This window comes from Amblyomma mixtum, chromosome 2, assembly GCF_055824585.1.
Source record: "Amblyomma mixtum isolate Tamu chromosome 2, ASM5582458v1, whole genome shotgun sequence".
NCBI lineage: Eukaryota > Metazoa > Arthropoda > Arachnida > Ixodida > Ixodidae > Amblyomma > Amblyomma mixtum.
This window is the reverse complement of record NC_143013.1, coordinates 128,530,774-128,548,528: the sequence shown is the minus strand read 5'-3', so window position 1 is coordinate 128,548,528 and position 17,755 is coordinate 128,530,774. Positions and strand designations below refer to the sequence as shown.

Sequence of the window (17,755 nt, the reverse complement as noted above, 5' to 3'; positions counted from 1 at the left end):
ACAACCTCATACCACAGTTCAATGAGGCGCGGGATGACCTCGATGCCTACTTAAAGAGGTTTGAGCATGTGGCCACGGGGCAGGGCTGGCCAAAAGAAAAGTGGGCAACGGCGTTGAGCTTGTGCCTTGGCGGCGAAGCACTTAGGGTCTTCGGTCGGCTCTCGCCTGAGGATTCCGTGGATTATGACAAAGCGAAGCTTGCCTTGCTTCAGAGGTTTAGGTTCACCGCGGAAGGGTACCGAGAGAAGTTCCGCCAGAGCAAGCCCCAGGATGGAGAAACGGCCTCGCAATATGCTGCCAGGTTGTTTAGTTTCTTTGACCGTTGGGTCGAGATGCGGGGAGAAGGCCGCACTTTTGAGGTGGTTCGCGAGATGGTCGTGAGCGAGCAATTTGTGAACAACTGTCATTCTCGTTTAGCCCTGTTCTTACGTGAGCGGGAGGGTAAGACAGTTTCCAAGCTGGCGGAGGCTGCCGATCATTTTCTCGAAGCACAGCGGCAAAATAACTTGTTGTTCTTTAAACAGGAGGGGGAGCACACGATAGTTAAAGCCAAGGACGAGGTTTCACGTTCACAATCCCGCCTTCGGTGTTTTCTTTGTGACAAGACTGGGCACAAGGCGTCGAATTGTCGGACAAAGCCGAAGCAATTGTACTGCACCTGGTGCCGCGAGGTAGGACATGATGCCCAGTCATGCAAAGCTAAGAGACCAGGAGATCGTGAGGAGTCCGCCTGTTGCATGACACCTCGATATTCACATGCCGATAACCCTGCAGAGGTAACGCGCGTATAGGGCCGGTTGGGGGAGATGGTCTGTCCTTCCAACCCGGTGGAAACTGCTATGCCCGTGGGGCACGGTGAGGTGTTCGGCCAGCCTGGTTCGGTATTACGGGATACGGGCAGCACCGGTATTGTTGTGCGTGAGTCTCTTGTACCGCCAGCGGCACTAACAGGGAAAAAGGCTACATTATTCTTGGCCAATGGGACCCGTGTAGAAGTTCCGGAAGCGGAGGTGGTGATTTCTTCTCCATACTTCTCGGGTAAGGCCATCGCGCGCTGCTTTTCTACACCCTTGTACGACATTATAATAGGCAATGTCCCCGGGGCTAAACCTCCATTCTCTGTCGACCCGCCAGTTCTAACTGATCAGGCAGTTTCCCTTGCCATGACGAGTTCGGTCGATGTTCCTTCCCTCACGATGACAGCAAAGGTTTCAGAGAGTAGTAAAAGCCCCACTCTGAACATACTCCACTTGTCACGGCCGGAGTTTCGCCACAAACAGGAAGAAGACCCGACCTTAGAGGTGTGTCGCAGGAAGTTGGGGCAAATATTTCTTGGCAAGGGACAGACCGCCCAGTCTTTTGACACAGATGACGGTGTTCTTTTCCGAACATATCAAGTGTGTCCCGGCTGAGTCGTTGAGCAAGCGGTGGTACCGAAGGGCTTACGCACGCAAGTCCTTAAGCTGGCGCATAAGAGTGCATTATCCGGCCATCAAGGAATACGGAAAACAATAGCAAGGGTGCTCAGTGAGTTTTATTGGCCCGGTGTACAGGCTGACATTAAGAGTTATGTAAGATCGTGTGCGAAGTGTCAACCGACTGTGTCAAAGGAAAGGGAGAACAAAGTAAATGACGCCGTTGTTCCATCGGTGCCGGCGGACAACGACCGGCAAGAGTGTATAACATCGTAGGACGGGGATATTTAAAACCATGGTGGAGACCGAGGTCGGTTTGGAGAAACCGGTTTCACAAAGGAAAACGGAAGTACTAGTTGAAAGAGTACTCGCGACGGTGAAGTGGTTTGATGTGAAGAATGGAATACTTAAGAATGTAGCCCACACCCGTTCTTGTTGGCATTGTCTGTGTTTGTTCATGTTTGTTTTTGAGTGTCGGCTATCTACTTTTGTTGCCTTCCGTGTTTCTTCGCCCTCTATGGACGCTTTACGTTGACATTTCATATACTCTCTGTGCTGTGTGTGCGAATGTCTGTGGACGCTTCGAGCATTGACGACCATCGTATTATGTGTGGCGTGTAGTGTGCGCGCTGTGGTGCGGTGTTCTGTGTTGCGATCGTCGAACGCGTCAGGTGTCGCTCTCCTGAAGTTGAGTTCTTCCCCTTGGAAAAAACTTCCGAAGAGGTGGCACCACATCTCTCCCCCGTAGAGCAGGACTTGCTTGGGAAGGATTGGGCCGCTGAAGGTAATGACTGCTGTGCTGGATCTCCCTAGCATTCGTGCCACCAAAATCTTCACTCCGTGCGTTCTTGTCCTTAGGTTGGCCTTTAATTCTTCTTCTGGGGTTCCCGGGTATACCCCGTGGATGACTCCCCGTAGCGGTCCCTCCGGCACACGTGGCGGCGCCGGAGGGAACGCTACGGGGAGTCATCCACGGGGTAGACCCGGGAACCCCAGAAGAAGAATTAAAGGCCAACCTAAGGACAAGAATGCACGGAGTGAAGATTTTGGCGGCACGAATGCTAGGGAGATCCAGCACAGCAGTCAATACCTTCAGCGGCCCAATCCTTCCCAAGCAAGTCCTGCTCTACGGGGGAGAGATGTGGTGCCACCCATATAGACCAACGAGGCAGATATGCTACAACTGCTACCAGCAAGGGCATCGAGCAGATGTATGCCCAAACCCGGAAAGCAAGGCGTGCAGGCAATGCGGCCAAGCAAATCCGGAGACGCAACACCAATGCGTACCGAAGTGCCTCGTGTGCAAGGGCTCCCACGTCACAGGAGCAAGGGAATGCACACAGCGACTAAAATCACTCGGAGAGCTACGAGCCTGGGGTCAGCAGCAACGCGGCCGCAGCCAAGGCAGAAATGGAGGACGACGACCACGCTGGTTCCGGAACGAGGACCAGGAGAAACAACCTGACTACGGAAGCGAGTCCAGGGGACGCAGCAACAGCCGCAGCCGGGACCGGAGCCAGAGCCGGGGACGAGGCGAGGCGAGCCAGACCACGGCCAGCCAGCAGCAAACGCAGCAGAAGAAAAGCGGCGGAGTTAAGGTAAGCTGGGGAGGCGGCTCTCCCAAAATACTTTTTGCTCCGCACGAGGAAAACAACACAACAGACACCAAGGCAGAAAACGAAAGCCTAAGAGCAGAAATCAACAACATAAGAAAGGAGAATAGGCAGCTAAGAAAGCAGATCAGCGACTTAATCGCAGAACTACAGGAGATACGGAGAACAGGTTTCTCACCAGTGAGAACGGCAACACCACCACCACAAACTATAGAGAACCCACAAAACATGGGGGAGACAAACACGGCAGGGAAAGACCTAAAAACACTCATGCTGCAAATGCAACAACAAATGCAACAACTAAGCCAGAAGATAGCTTTGCAAGACCAGAGCTTCCGTAATTACGTTAAAAATCAAACAACACAGAGAACACTAAACGACGCCAGAGATCGCCTCTTTAATGAGCGGAGGTTCGGTACAGAAACCCAAGGGAACAATAATAGCTGCAGCACAGCAACATGGCAGGAGGACAACAACTAGAGATTTGGCAATGGAACTGCAGGGGCTACAGGCGCAAGCAGGGGCTCCTGCAGCAATTCATTAGCACTAGGGGAACCCCACCAGACCTAATCTTATTTCAAGAAACAAACTGTACCCCAACCCTAAGAGGCTACTCATGCCAGGAAAAAGGGAAAACAGCAACACTCATTAGCGACAAAATAACAGCAATAAATCATGGGGAAATAGCAGACACACAGCTAGAACACGTGATAACTGAAATAATTCCCAAAAGGAAAAGGAAAGCAAAAAGCACCTTTGTTATAAACATATATAGCCCACCTAAAAACAGGGGAGACTTCATCACGCTTTTCGCGGAGGCAAAGAAACTTGCAGGGCAGAACACCCTAGTTATAGCAGGAGACTTCAACGCGAAAAGCCCGCAATGGGGCAGCAAAAAAGAGGACATAAAAGGGCGGAGCATATGTACAGCAGCAGAAAACACAGGCTGCGAGCTACTTACGGATGAGAGCCAACCCACAAGGCAAGGCAACAGCGGAAGCGTAGACACGTGTCCCGACCTAACCTTTGTCAGAGGAGCTAAACAAGCAGAATGGGAAAACACACAGGAGAACCTAGGCAGCGACCACTTTATAATCAGAGTGGCCATTGAAGCCGAAAGCATCAGAAGGAAAATAGGCAAGGCAAGACTGACAGACTGGGACGCTTTCCGCACCCACTGCAAAAGCATCAAAGGCGACATCACGTGTTTAGAAGAATGGAGCCAATAACTTAAACAAATAAGAGATATATATACCAAAGAAGTTAACCGCACAGAACAGGCACCAGAGGTAGACAAACGACTCCTCGGCCTATGGGAGGCAAGGAAAAGCCTGACCAAACGCTGGAAGAAACAGAAGCTTAACAGGAAACTAAAAAAGAAGATAGCAGAAATCACCCAGCGAGCGGAAGAATACGCAAGACAACTGGCTAGACAGGGATGGCAACAATTCAGCACAACACTGAATGGCACCCTAGGCACGGCCAGAACGTGGCAAATACTAAGGAAGCTCATGGACCCATCGAAGAACAAAGCAGAAAGTAACAAATCGATACAAAGACTGATCCACCAATACGAAGGGACGGAGGAGCAGCTAATCCAAGCAGTAAAAGAGAAATGCTACGGAAAAGAACAGGTGAAAGCCTACCAAGGAGAATACCAATGGAAAGAAAACCAGGACATGGACAAACCGATAACAAGAGAAGAAGTTATTCAAGCCATAAGGGCAACGACAAAGAACACGGCAGCGGGGGCGGACAAGATCCAGAACTGGTTGATAAGAAATCTCAGCGATGAAGCGGTAGAACAGCTCACAAAATACTTAAACAAACACTGGGAAGAGGGAACGGTTCCGAAAGAGTGGAAACACGCGGAAGTCGTTATGATACCCAAAACAGGCAAAAAACTGCAGATAGAAAATCTCAGACCTATCTCGCTAACATCGTGTCTGGGCAAGCTTTTCGAAAGAATCATCACTAAAAGAATACAAAGACACCTAGAAGACGGAGGATGGTACCCCAACACCATGTTCGGCTTCAGGGAACATCTATCGACCCAAGACGTGCTGCTTCAGCTCAAAGAAGAAGTACTAGAAACAATGCCAAGCAAAGGGGAAAACGTAGTCATGGCCGTGGACATCAAAGGGGCCTTCGACAACGTATCCCACGCAGCAATCATGGAAGGCATCAACGCCACCAACTGCGGAAAGAAAACACACGACTACGTGAGAAGCTTCCTCACAAACAGAACTGCAACGGTGGGTTTGGGAGACCTACGAAGCGAGGTCTTTCAAACACCATGCAGGGGAACTCCACAGGGCTCAGTGATATCACCAGTGCTCTTCAACATATCAATGATCATCCTAGCCAAAGAGCTCAGCCAGATACAAGGAATCAGACACGCAATTTATGCGGATGACATCACCATATGGACCAGCGAAGGCTCGCTAGGAAGCAAAGAAGAAAGTCTACAAGCGGCAGCCACCTGCATTGAAGGATACATGAAGAAGAGGGGACTAAGGTGTTCCACCGAAAAGTCCGAACTTCTCAGAGTAGGAAGGCACCCTACAGAGGCTAACCTCGAGGTGAAACTAGAAGGGCAGAACATACCGGAACAAAGAATGATAAGAATACTCGGTATGTGGCTGCAAGGTAGCAGGAAATGCAGCCACACACTCAGCCTGCTACGCAAAGCGGCGGAGCAAGTAGGCCGAATGATAGAGTAGCCAGCAAAAGGCATGGCATGAAGGAAGAAGACACAATCAGACTGGTGAACAGCCTGATAGTCAGTCGAATAACATACTAACTACCATACCACGTAACCATCAAAGCTGAAAGAGAGCAAGCAGAAGCTATCCTTCGCAAAGCGTACAAGATAGCCTTACATCTACCAAGGAACACGTCCAACGAGAAGCTAATGCAACTAGGGCTAAACAACACTTTTGAAGAGCTGAGTGAATGCCAAATAAAGGCACAACTTCAAAGACTCAGCGACACAAGAACCGGACGAGCACTTCTGACTAGGTTGGGTCGGGAGACGGAGAACCATCACAACAACAGGGCAAACATACCAGACGCACTAAGAAGAAACATAAGCGTACAACCCATCCCCCGCAACATGGACCCAAACCTCCATGCCAGCAGGAGGAGAGCCAGAGCAGAATACTATGAAAAAAACAATAGGGCACAGGGACAGCACGGTATACACCGACGCTTCCCCGTACTATGGTGAACGAGGACATAAAATGGTGGCGGTAGTCGTCAACCACCAGGGAGAACACATAACGAGCCTCACGGCCAGGGCATCAAATGTAGCAGAGGCGGAGGAGATAGCGATAGCCCTAGCAATGAGGGAGGGGGATAAAAAGGGGAGACCCTTGAATATTTTAACAGACTCACAAGAAGCGTGTCGAAACTACACAAAAGGAAGGGTAGGCAAAACGACTCTCAGGATCCTCAGCGAGGGGACACCGCCGGGGAGGAGAGAGAAACATAACATAATTTGGATACCTGGCCACGCGGGGGTCTGGGGCAACGAAAGGGCGGACGAACTAGCTCGAGGGCTTACTATCCGAGCTGGGGGGTCACAAGCCCCGGAGGAGCTCTGGACTAGCCTAGGGGCTGGGTACTCTGAAACACTAAGTTTATACAGGGGGCTGAGATACAAATACCCCCCACCACACAAAGAGCTAAGCAAGGAAGAAGCCGCAAAATGGCGGAAGCTACAGACAGGCTCCTTCCCCAACTTATATATACTAAGCAAGATGTTCCCGACACAATACCGCGCCACATGCCCTTGGTGCGAAGCGAGGCCAACACTATACCACATAACATGGGAATGCGACAGAAACATATAACGAGAAACATATCGTTCCACAAACACGACACACCAAGTGCGGAGCAATGGGAGAGCCGGCTCACCAGCTGCGAGCTAGAGGCCCAAAGGGCACTCATAGCACACGCAAGCGAGGTGGCCAGACTCAGTGGAGCCCTGGACTAGGGGACCACCCAAGGCTAAGGAGGCAACCTCAAGACTTGAAGAGAAGACTTGAAGAAGACCTCCACCGCAGGCTAAATCTTATAAATCAATAAAGTTTCTACTCTACTCTACTCTACTCCGAAGAGGGGGCCTTCTGTAAGGCGATAGCGCCACCCAGCGGCGTTCGTGAGGAGAAGAAGACAAAGCACGAGGAGCGCGTGCGGAGGGGTACGCCGGGACTGGTCGAAGAGGATTACGTGGGAGAGAAGAGAAGAGCGCGGTGGACGACGGATGTGGACGAGTTCTGCTGGCTCCCCGAGTTCCGGGCTTGGGCCTCAGCCGCAGACGTCCGGGCCACCAGACCTGGACATCCATCGTCGAGACCTCAACCACCAGGCCCAGGCGCCACTCTTCTCCGTCCATCCGTCAGCTGCTCCACACAGGCCGCTTCTGGCGCCTACGTGACTTTTCCGGGATACCAGACCTGGGAACCGTGCTGGGAGCCCACAGACGCAGACGCTGCGGTAGCGTTGCATCGACATTGGAACACCCAGAGACTCCCTGACTGCCCGACACCCAGCCAGTCCTCCCCGCTCGTTGCTCGAATAAGACAAGTAGTGTGACTTTCCTCTTTGACTTTCTTTTTTCTGCATTTTTCGTAAGCACTTTGTTCTGTTCCCCCGTGTGTTTTTCCCGTGTGTTGCTGCCTTGCTCTCTTGTTCCTTTCCTTTTCTTCGCTCTCATACTGAAATTGGTTTCCTTTCCGATAAAAGCCGCCTCGTTTATTGTTTGTACTTTTGTGTTTGTTTAAAATAAGACCTGCAATCTCACAGATCCTCACAGTCCTCAATAACGTCATATATTTCGTCACAACGAAAGAAGCGTAAAGAAAACACTTTATAACATGGATTGCATAAAAGCATTCAATGGTATGAAGGGATGTGCGAGTATTTTTAATTTCTAGCAAGAATCTAACAACATCCTTGTAATTTGTTGCTAGATTGCAATATTCAGGGCCTATACGTTATGTAATGCAAAAGGGCAAGGATATAGAATACAAGCTGTACAAGGCCACACAGAGGCACCGGCATTCTTCTTCGCTGTTAAAGCTTGGCGGGTGTCAGAGAATGAGAGACAGCAATATGGCTACTCTTAGCACTCTTCTGTCCGGTATTCGCTAATGGTGAGTTCATTTTGCGTTTGAAGAACGTGACTGTATGGGCAATTCGTTAGTACCTGGCCTACTTGAGGCAGTGCAAAGACGATGGACAGTTGCTATGACACCGAAAGGCCCTCTACAAGTGAAAACAGTTACTTGTGGTTCCTCGTCCTTTACCACTTGATGTGCAGTCATCTTGCCACTAAAGTCCTTAGTGCACCCATGTCGATGCATTCACGACATACAAACGGCTTTGCCTCTGGTTCTACTGGCGCTGCATGTATGTCGTTCGGAAACACTTCCGATCTCCTAAATATGGTCAGCGGCGCAAGCCTCATCCGCTTTGCTCTTCTCCGCAACAGCCGATTTGCTCTCAAGCCCGACCTTTTGATCGCATGGGCATCGACTTATATAGACCCCTTCTCTGCATCGCCGCCGGCAATCACATGATAATTGTGGCAGTCGATCACTTGATCCACTACGCCGAGACTTCAGCGCTGCCGGCCGCCGCGGCCAGTCACGGGGCGCCTTTTGGAAGACATATAGGAAAATACTTCGGGAGCCGTATGCGTAACTTCCTAAATGTGCCGCATACCACAGGGAACCAGAGCGAGATGACGACACTCAAATATAAGTTTCCTCTTCTAACACAGTATTTAGCCAACAATCATTCTATCAAGCAAAGGCCTAACATAAACTGCATTTTCAACATAACAGAACCACTGAGAAAGCAGTTTTTTTTATTACTGGTACAACAAGCCATATAGGCGCGTCCGGCTACAGCTGCCGCTAGCTGCTCGAAAGACTGAGCGAAAAGCTTGAATCTGGAGGCATGCGGTTTCCCTTAATGGCTAGTTGACACAGTTATATACAGAGTTATGGATGACACAGGTGTTATTGGTGTTTGTCACGAAATGCTTTCGAAGAATATCGTAGAGTTCTCGATGAAACCAAAACCTCGATGAAACCAAAACCTCGTGCTTCCGCTTCGCGGCTGCTTGAAGTGAAGGATCGGCTTTCGGGATCGCGCTTTCTGAATTTCACATAAGGTCCCAGCTTAGCAGCTACCGAATGTGACCTGTTCACAAGGTAAACGATGGAGAAGAAAAGAGGCGGCTTTGTAGAGTTTTCCTGACGCTTTAAACGAAATATTTCCTACACCAAGGCAGGATAAATATCCTGCCTTGGAGCTGGAAGTATGTTTATCTAAAATATCTTGCACCAAGGGAAGATACATCCTCAGTGATTTGAGGGCAGCAATCGGGAACTCCGTTAATAGAAGGCTTCATGCCCCAGCTCTTTCCATCCTGGCAAGGACGAAATTATCCGCCCAGTGGTTCCAGCTTATATGGGGGCCAGCACATACCTCCCGCCCAGAGAACACGACAGCTCATGAAAGCGCTCGAGGATTCGTTAGCCGGGCACAGAGCGACCAGTGCCCCTGGTTCAGGAGGGAGTGCCTGGTAACCTACCATGATATCACCCTCCACTATCGAAACAATCCACTCAAATACCCACCCCCGCACAAATCCATCTCCAAAGCAGAGCAGGTTGCCAGGCGGCAACTTCAAACGCGTTCATTCCCGATCACTGATATTTATTTATTTATTTATTTTACACGTACTTCCAACCTTATGCAAGGGGTTGGGCAGGAGTGGGTGGCCATGTCCGTACAGAATATATACATATGACAAGAAAACGCACTTCAAGATAAGAGATGGTCAACAGCGACAAAATTCGCACGGTTCTTTGTACAGAGTTTGATTGTGACCGAAAAAAAAAGAAACAAAGAAAATGTGTCGAGGGCGTAAGAGGTGAACACGGGTACAAGGACAGGCTCAGAGCAGACTACAATACGTTTTGTTTTTTACTGAGGAGTGCGTCTGTGAACGCATAAAGAGTGGGCCATTCAACAGTTTGGGCATCCAGTGCATTCCAGATACGTGTTGTCCTGGGGAAAAAAAGAGTTGCTGAACAGTGGTTTTGCATGTGAAATCTTTAACCTTTCTGTTGTGGAATGATCGGGTCGTACGAGCATTTGCGGGTTTAATATATCGGTTTTTGTCTATTCGTGTTTGTACGTTGTACGGTAAATAATAAAACTTAAATCTTTGACGATACCGGCGCGGTTCCAGTGCTTCTAAGTTAGCAGTCTGTAAGAGACAACTCCCTCATATCTACTCCGTGATGTATCTCGCCGAATACAGTTCTCGCTGGACTCTCTGAAATCATTCTAAAACAAACCTTAATCACATCTTATTTGAATGCCCAGACGGCTAGCCACGTCAGAGCTTCCAAATCACAAACCAAACTCAGTGGGAGACTGTGTTGCTCAGCCCTAACCCACAGGTGCTACTCCAGGCAGTGGGTTGGGTCTTGGAGGTCGCAGTAAAGCATGGACTTCAAGCCACCTAGTGCTGTCGAGAAGTCCTAAGCGCTGTCTAAACCTTATCCCTAACCTCTGCCCTCTTTGTCTTATAAAAAATAAAAGTTTGTTCCTCCTCCTCCGTTTCAAACATTCTAATATATGCTCACACCAATTGGTAATTTGTTAACATGCCACTACTGTATCTATTTAAATGCTACTCGGCCTACTGAGTTATTGGATTTTAAGGGGAGAGTGCTGAAGACCTTGTCCAGAAAATCCGGTATCAGCGTTTCTGGCGTCCGCCTTGCAACCCAAAAATCAGGAGGATGACTCTGGTAGGCGGTGCCACGAGAGCAACATAGGAGGCAGGCTTGCCACATAGCTCGCGCGGCCTTGCAGCGTCATAACAACCTGGCCAAAGGATGGCAAGCAAACTGCCCGCAAGTCCCACCGGTAGGAGTACCTGCCATCGCATCGCACTGGCACACTGCTTAACCGCTACACCACTGTGCCAGGAGGATGTGAGGACTCCTAGGGATTTATGAATTTAAAGTAGGCAATGACCATCCGCATATATGGAAATTAACCGAACAAGCTCTCACGTACTACCGTTAAGGCGGAGCTTAAGTGTAACTTCCAATTTTTCTTCTGCTTATGTAATCAGTGGTGACTCTATAGCCGCTCCACCTTGGTGGTAATTCAGATAAATAAAATAAATAAACTTACCTCACTGTTGGAAATGTGAACAGGTATGTTACTTCATTCGTCACAGGGTCAAACTTTTCTCGACGCGCTGCCATACACTCAAAGATTGTATCGTTGTCCACGTCGGAGATAGCTACTCCGTAGGGAAAGTTTTTCCAGGCCTGAAATGCCCAAGCATATATTATGTTAAAGTGAAAATGTTCTCTGCTCTTTATGCAGCAACTGTCTCATAAGAGAGGCGCTTAAAATTTCTCAAACGTCTCCTTTGGCTGTTATTTCTGTGAATCCCTACCAAAGTTTTTGGGAAAAAACAAATGACGCATCTGTAGGAACGAAACACATGCCTATTTTAGTTGATCTTCTGAAGCACTCTACTAAAACCTCGTCACATCACTATGCGCCTAGAACGAAACTAGAGTAACGTACTTCTTACCGAGTATTTCATAGCTGCACAAGGAATGATAGACGAGGTGGTTCGGCCAGTTCCACGTGTGTCCATGCTATGTATAAATTTTGATATCGTTGTTTATTACCGTCGCTCGCGAAGGCTCGCCACTGACAAATGTCACCATCATTTATCGTTATACTGCCAGAAACTCAGTTCCATTTTAACGCTGATCATTGAGAAATTTTCACGTTAGAAATTGATGAAGAGATTGCGGCAGTGGCCGTATACTCACAAAGTTACAGTTTTGCATATGATAACACCCATCCATTCGTGCCATTTCAGCATTAAATCATGTCTTCAAACTAATAAAGCAAGCACCTGGAAGTGTCACTGAACAGTTAATCCATGAGTGTGTACCTCCAGTTCCATAGCAGCTTCCCTGTTTCAGAACATTTATTTTTGGTCGTACAGTTGGCCACAGGGTATAGAAAGTTTTGACAGTGAGGGCTTTAGAAAGACTTTCGAGTAAACATGCAGTGCAGTTTCATGTAAGCAAAGAAATACTATGATTCCAGGCGCTCTCCGTCCACCACAAGTGGAAGTACGAGTCAAGGTTCGCAGGTAGCCCTGCCTGCCTAAGGATCCTAGAGCATCCTAGTGAAGTTCCGGGGCACGTCGCTGTAGGTGCTGCAAAGTGGTGTCACTGCCTTGTGCTGCACTCTGGACGTACTTTTCAAGAGTTCTTAAAGTCTGGCTGCTGCATTGGTGGTAAATCGCCCGCATAAGCAACATTCGACTTTCAGCCGCACCATGCAGATCTCTTCCGACGGAGTTAGATTCGTGAGAAGGGGCCAGACAAAAGAAGAAACGAGGGTACACCTACACGCTACCTTGTTGAGACACAGAACTTTGAGCTATACGTGTTAAGAATGTCGCTGTCGGGAGGGAGGAAGGAAGAATTTCAGTTATGCTTGTTGCATAAGAAATAGCAACATCTGTGTAATATGTAAATCTGTGTTAGCTTCAGCTGGTTTGGGTACTGTTGGATATACCGGGCAACCATCTCGATCCCCAAGTTCCTATTTTTGCTATTCCCAAGAAGTCTGAAGTACTTGAAGAAAGGACGCAATGCCCGTCGCGTTGGTCGCTTCATACGAGCCGCCGGCTGCTTATAGAAGGTGCGTGCACCTGCTCCCCGTATTACGGCTAACACTACCGACTTGCATGGTGCTCTCAAAAATATTTATGTACGATCTGCAAGAACCACAATTTGTTTCGGCGCTTGGTGTCTCTAAGTAGATTTTCGATGTGGGCTTGTTGGTTCATCGTTCCGAAAATGCCATGCGACGCAAAAAAGGGGCACAGACACTGTGCGAGGCACTCGTACGACAGACAAAGCGCCCATTTTCGACTCCATTGGAAAAGACACAGCTCTTCAATGATTCTTCAATGATTCAATGAGCTCTTCAATGCAAGTAGTTGCAACAAGACAACTTCAAGGCCCGGAAACAGGAATTAGGTACTTTGAACATGCCTGAGGATCTGAATATTTACTCCTTCAAACAGACCGTCAAGAATGCTGAGAAAGGGGGCCTGGAAGTTTTCTTCCATTAGTAATCCCACAACGCCTATTTACAGTTTAGGATGGTACTGTCGAAGAGAGGCGCCAGGCAAGTTCAAGTGGGGCAGTTTCTGCAAGACCACCTCGAGCGCCTTCCATTAGAGGACCTTTCTAAGAATGTAAAGAGGAAGATGATCAGCAGTCGGAGCAGCAGAACAGACGCGAGACGAGAAGACGACGATCGGCAGCTGAAGCAGCAGAGCGACGCGCGGCGTGAGACGAGAGCGTCTACTGTTCTGGGACTGGACCTTTCCTTGCCCGCTCAAACCGGCCTTCACAAGTGTCAGTAAAGGCCGTTACATCTTTGTGGAGGTGCGGGATTCCGTCCTGGAGCTACGCAACCGGACCATCGCTACCCCCATGCCTGCCAACGCCAAACAGCCAGCCGGCTCCTCGACGGCACCCGTTGCTTGCCATGGTGCGCTCCGCCAGCGCGACCCTGCCGTCTTCAGCGGCACGGACGACAACGACGTGGAGGACTGGCTGTCATCTTACGACAGGGTGAGCGCTCATAACCGATGGGACGACACTATGAAACTTGCCAACGTCGTCTTCGACCTGACCGGCGTTGCCCACCTCTCGTACCAAAACCATGAATCGGACTTCACCACTTGGACCGAATTTAGAACCAGCTTCTCCGACATCTTCGGCCGTCCGCAAGTACGCAAACTTCGCGCCGAGCAGCGTCTTCGCGTTCGTGCACAACAGAGCGGTGGATCATACACCAGCTACATCGAAGACGTCGTCAATCTCTTCAAGCGCGTCAATGCGACCATGACGGAGGCCGATAAAGTTTAATACATCCTGAAAGGAAACGAAGACGACGCTTTGAATATGCTTGTGGGCAAGTACGTCACCTCTGTCACCGATATATTCGACCCCTGCCAAAGCTACGATGACCTCCGCCGACAGCGCGTTTTCACTCGGCAGCCGTCTCCACAGACAGACACAGTTACTAGCCTCAGCATGACGACAGAAGACAGCTCACTACTGCTCCAGATCAAGCAGTTTGTCCGTGAGGAGGTTGCGCGGCAGCTTTCGCTTCTTCCTGCTGTTCCGAGTCCTTCTAACCTAACGCCGACACTTCAGCACGTGATTCGGAAGCAAGTGTCCGAGGCACTGCAATCCGTTTCCTCTCAGCCGCCCGTCGCTGCGCCACTTACGCCGAAGTCGTCAGGCGTCCCAGCCCAGACACGTTAGTTTCGTACCAACATCCACCGCAGTCGACACCATTTCGTCCTGCCCGGCCACCACCCCAACGTTTCCGTCCATGGCGGACACCGGACAACCTACCCATTTGTTATGCCTGCGTCATTCCTGGCCACGTGATGCGTCACTGCCGCCACCAAGTGTTGTCCCATGCTGCCGATACCGACCCTCGAGATTACGCCTACGCCCCTCCCCAGCCTTTTCACCGCACTTCGCCTTCTGAAACCACTGGTTCCTCCCATCTCAGCCCCTCTATTCGCCGCCGTTCTCTATCTCCGCGTCTCCACTCGGTTTCCCCGATGCGCCGTCGTCCCTCTTCCCCTTCAGAAAACTAGTACCAGCAGTTCCGGAGGCAAGAACTGCGTGCTCGTCGCCAAGCTCAGCACTTCGACTTTCTCCGACCAATTTGATCACGGTTTCTGTGGAGGGCACCGACGCTTTCGCGCTTGTTGACACCGGTGCTGCTGTACCTGTACTAAGTGAGAAATTGTGCCGCCTGTTACGCAAAGTGATGATCCGTTATATGGTTTTATGCTTCGAGCCGCTCATTCGCAACTTATCGCGCCTTTGGGGGCATGTACAGCCCGAGTTACTATTCAGGACGTTCTGTACATTGTTGATTTCTTAGTCTTCGCATCGCCGTCTCACGACATCATCTTTGGCTCAGACTTTCTCTCCCAACATGACGCTGTCATCGACTGCACTCGTTCCGAAGTCGCCCTTCTTCCCTCCGGCGACGACTCGGTGAACGCTTCCATTAACTTGTCCTCCAAGCTGACTGCGGCTGATGACGTCATGATCACGCCGTGCTCTGCTGTGTTCGTCTCTTTTCATTGCGACTCTGCATCCAACGGCCCTGTCATCTTCATCCCGTCAGACTCCTTCGCTTCACGCCACTGTCTACCCATGCCATTCGCCGTGCTTACGGTCTCAGCCGGCTGCAGCGCCTTGCCCCTGATGAATCCATTCCTGTGCCTCTGCACTCCGGTGAGTCCTTGGGATGCGTCCAGCCTTTCACCTCCGTCGTCGCCTGGGACCCTTATGAGGATGACTCCTGCTGCCTGCAAGTGTCTTCACTTACTTCTTCCCCACCGTCTCCTGATCCCGCTCCCGAGGCCGTCTTCGCGCGCTCAGTCGATGCGAATCTTTCGCCACCGGAGAAGACCCAGCTTGCAGCCCTGCTAGATACGTTTCGGCCCTCCTTTGACTTCTCTCACCACCGTTTGGGCCGCACCTCAGCTGTTACCCATCGGATCGACACTGCCCTGCTGAAAAAAAGTTCTATGATGCAATAACCTCATAGATCATTTATCATAGAATATCATACAATCTGTATGACATATCATACAATCTGTATGATATATCATACAATTCGTATAATATATCATACTATTCGTATGATATATCATACAGATTGTACGATATGTCATACAGATTGTATGATATTCTATGATGAATGATCTATGAGGTTATTGCATCATAGAACTTTTTTTTAAGCAGGGTGGCGGCCATTCGCCGTTGCGCCAACGCCCATATCGCGTCTCGGCCACCGAACGCCAGGTTATCGACGCCCAGGTGAATGACAGGCTGCGGCGTCATACAACCATCCCACAGTCCTTGGACCTCACCCGTCGTCCTTGTTACCAAGAAAGACGGCCATATCAGCTTTTGCGTTGACTACCGGTGCCTCAACAAAATCACCCGCAAAGACGCCTATCCGCTGCCCCGATGATAACGCACTTGACTGCCTGCAGGGAGCTCAATTCTTTTCATCGTTAGATCTACGTTCGGGGTATTGGCAAGCCCCGATGGCCGACTCTGACCGCTCCAAGACAGCCTTTGTGACGCCTGACGGGCTGCATGAATTCAACGTCATGCCCTTCGGACTATGCAATGCTCCTGCAACTTTTGAGCAAATGAGGAACACCATACTGCGCGGGCTGAAACGGAAAACCTGCTTATGTTAACCAAATGTTTAGGGGAATCCCCCAAGGTGGAGTGGATTTGTAATAACGGAGTAATTACTCATTGACGTCCACCCGAGCGCAGCCATACAGCTACAAAGGAAAGCTATACAGCTTTCTCAGAAACTTCGTAGTTAAAGAAAAATTCGTCGTGGTCCGAGGTTCGAACCCGGGACCACCGCTTCACAGGAGCAGTCGCTCTACCAATTGAGCTAACCGGGACGGCAAGCTTATGGTACGGCGAGAGCGAATTGATCAATAACTCGAATTGGGAACAGCATTGACCAAATGTTTAGGGGAATTCCCCAAGGTGGAGTAGATTTGTAATAAGGGAGTAATTACTCATTGACGTCCACCCGAGCGCAGCCATACGGCTACAGAGGAAAGCGATACAGCTTTGTCAGAAACTTCGTAGTTAAAGAAAAATTCGTCCTGGTCCGGGGTTCGAACCCGGAACCACCGCTTCACCGGAGAGTCGCTGTACCAATTCAGCTAACCGGGACGGCAAGCTTATGGTAGGGCGAGAGCGAATTGATCAATAACTCGAAGTGGGAACAGCGTTTACCAAATGTTTAGGGGGAATCCCCCAAGGTGCAGTAGATTTGTAATAAGGGAGTAATTACTCATTGACATCTATTCTGATTCTGCTTTTGTTTCATGTTTTGCACTCAGCATTCCAGTGGAATTCAGGTTAATTTCTAACTCCGATTCTATTTTAATTCAGACTTCATTCCTTGTCTGGACTATTCGGATTGCATTTCCGATCATAATCGATCCTTTTCCGTTTTCCCTCAGTCCAGTTTAGAAATTTTCGTTCTTGCTGAGACAGTGCGGCGTCTCGTTCCTGTCCCGTACAAGTGGGTCAAAGGAAATGCCATTTAAGCATAGACTGTGCACGAACATTGGGCGCGAATCCGCAATAGCAGACAGCGGAAACGAAACGTTTGTTTCTCACAATGCGAAAACGGAAGCTTCTAAAGTGTACTATTTTAAGCGTAACAATTTTTTGAACGTTTCTTCTGAAATGTGTGTCTGTTAAACGCCAAAAAAAAATTATTTTGCACGGTTACTATATTTGGCGGTATAAAGAGAAATCCCTTCCTTGTCATTGGCAAGTTCGGGGGTTGTTCACACATATGTGCTTTTCTGTTCATTTAATGCAATGTACAGTCTTTGTCAAAAGTAACCAGGCTGCATGGTTTGCTTCTAGCTCGTACAGTGGAGCCCTTACAGCAGCCCTGAAGCTGAAATGGTCGTTATAGGTAAGGGCTGGAGGTCTTCTTACCTTCCAACACCTTGCGATCTTTAGGAAAGCCACAAGGGCTCCACTGTACGAG

The 17,755-nt window shown here is 49.5% G+C and overlaps 1 protein-coding gene across 1 annotated transcript in view; it reads right to left on the bottom strand.

Moving 5' to 3' along the window:
* Positions 1-17,755, bottom strand: part of LOC149360849 (uncharacterized) — a 71,960-nt gene that overhangs the window by 23,064 nt on the left and 31,141 nt on the right. The window contains exon 2 of the mRNA XM_089567948.1: positions 11,258-11,397. Coding sequence (XP_089424074.1) covers positions 11,258-11,397 — 140 coding nt within the window. The remainder of the gene's footprint in view (positions 1-11,257; positions 11,398-17,755) is intronic.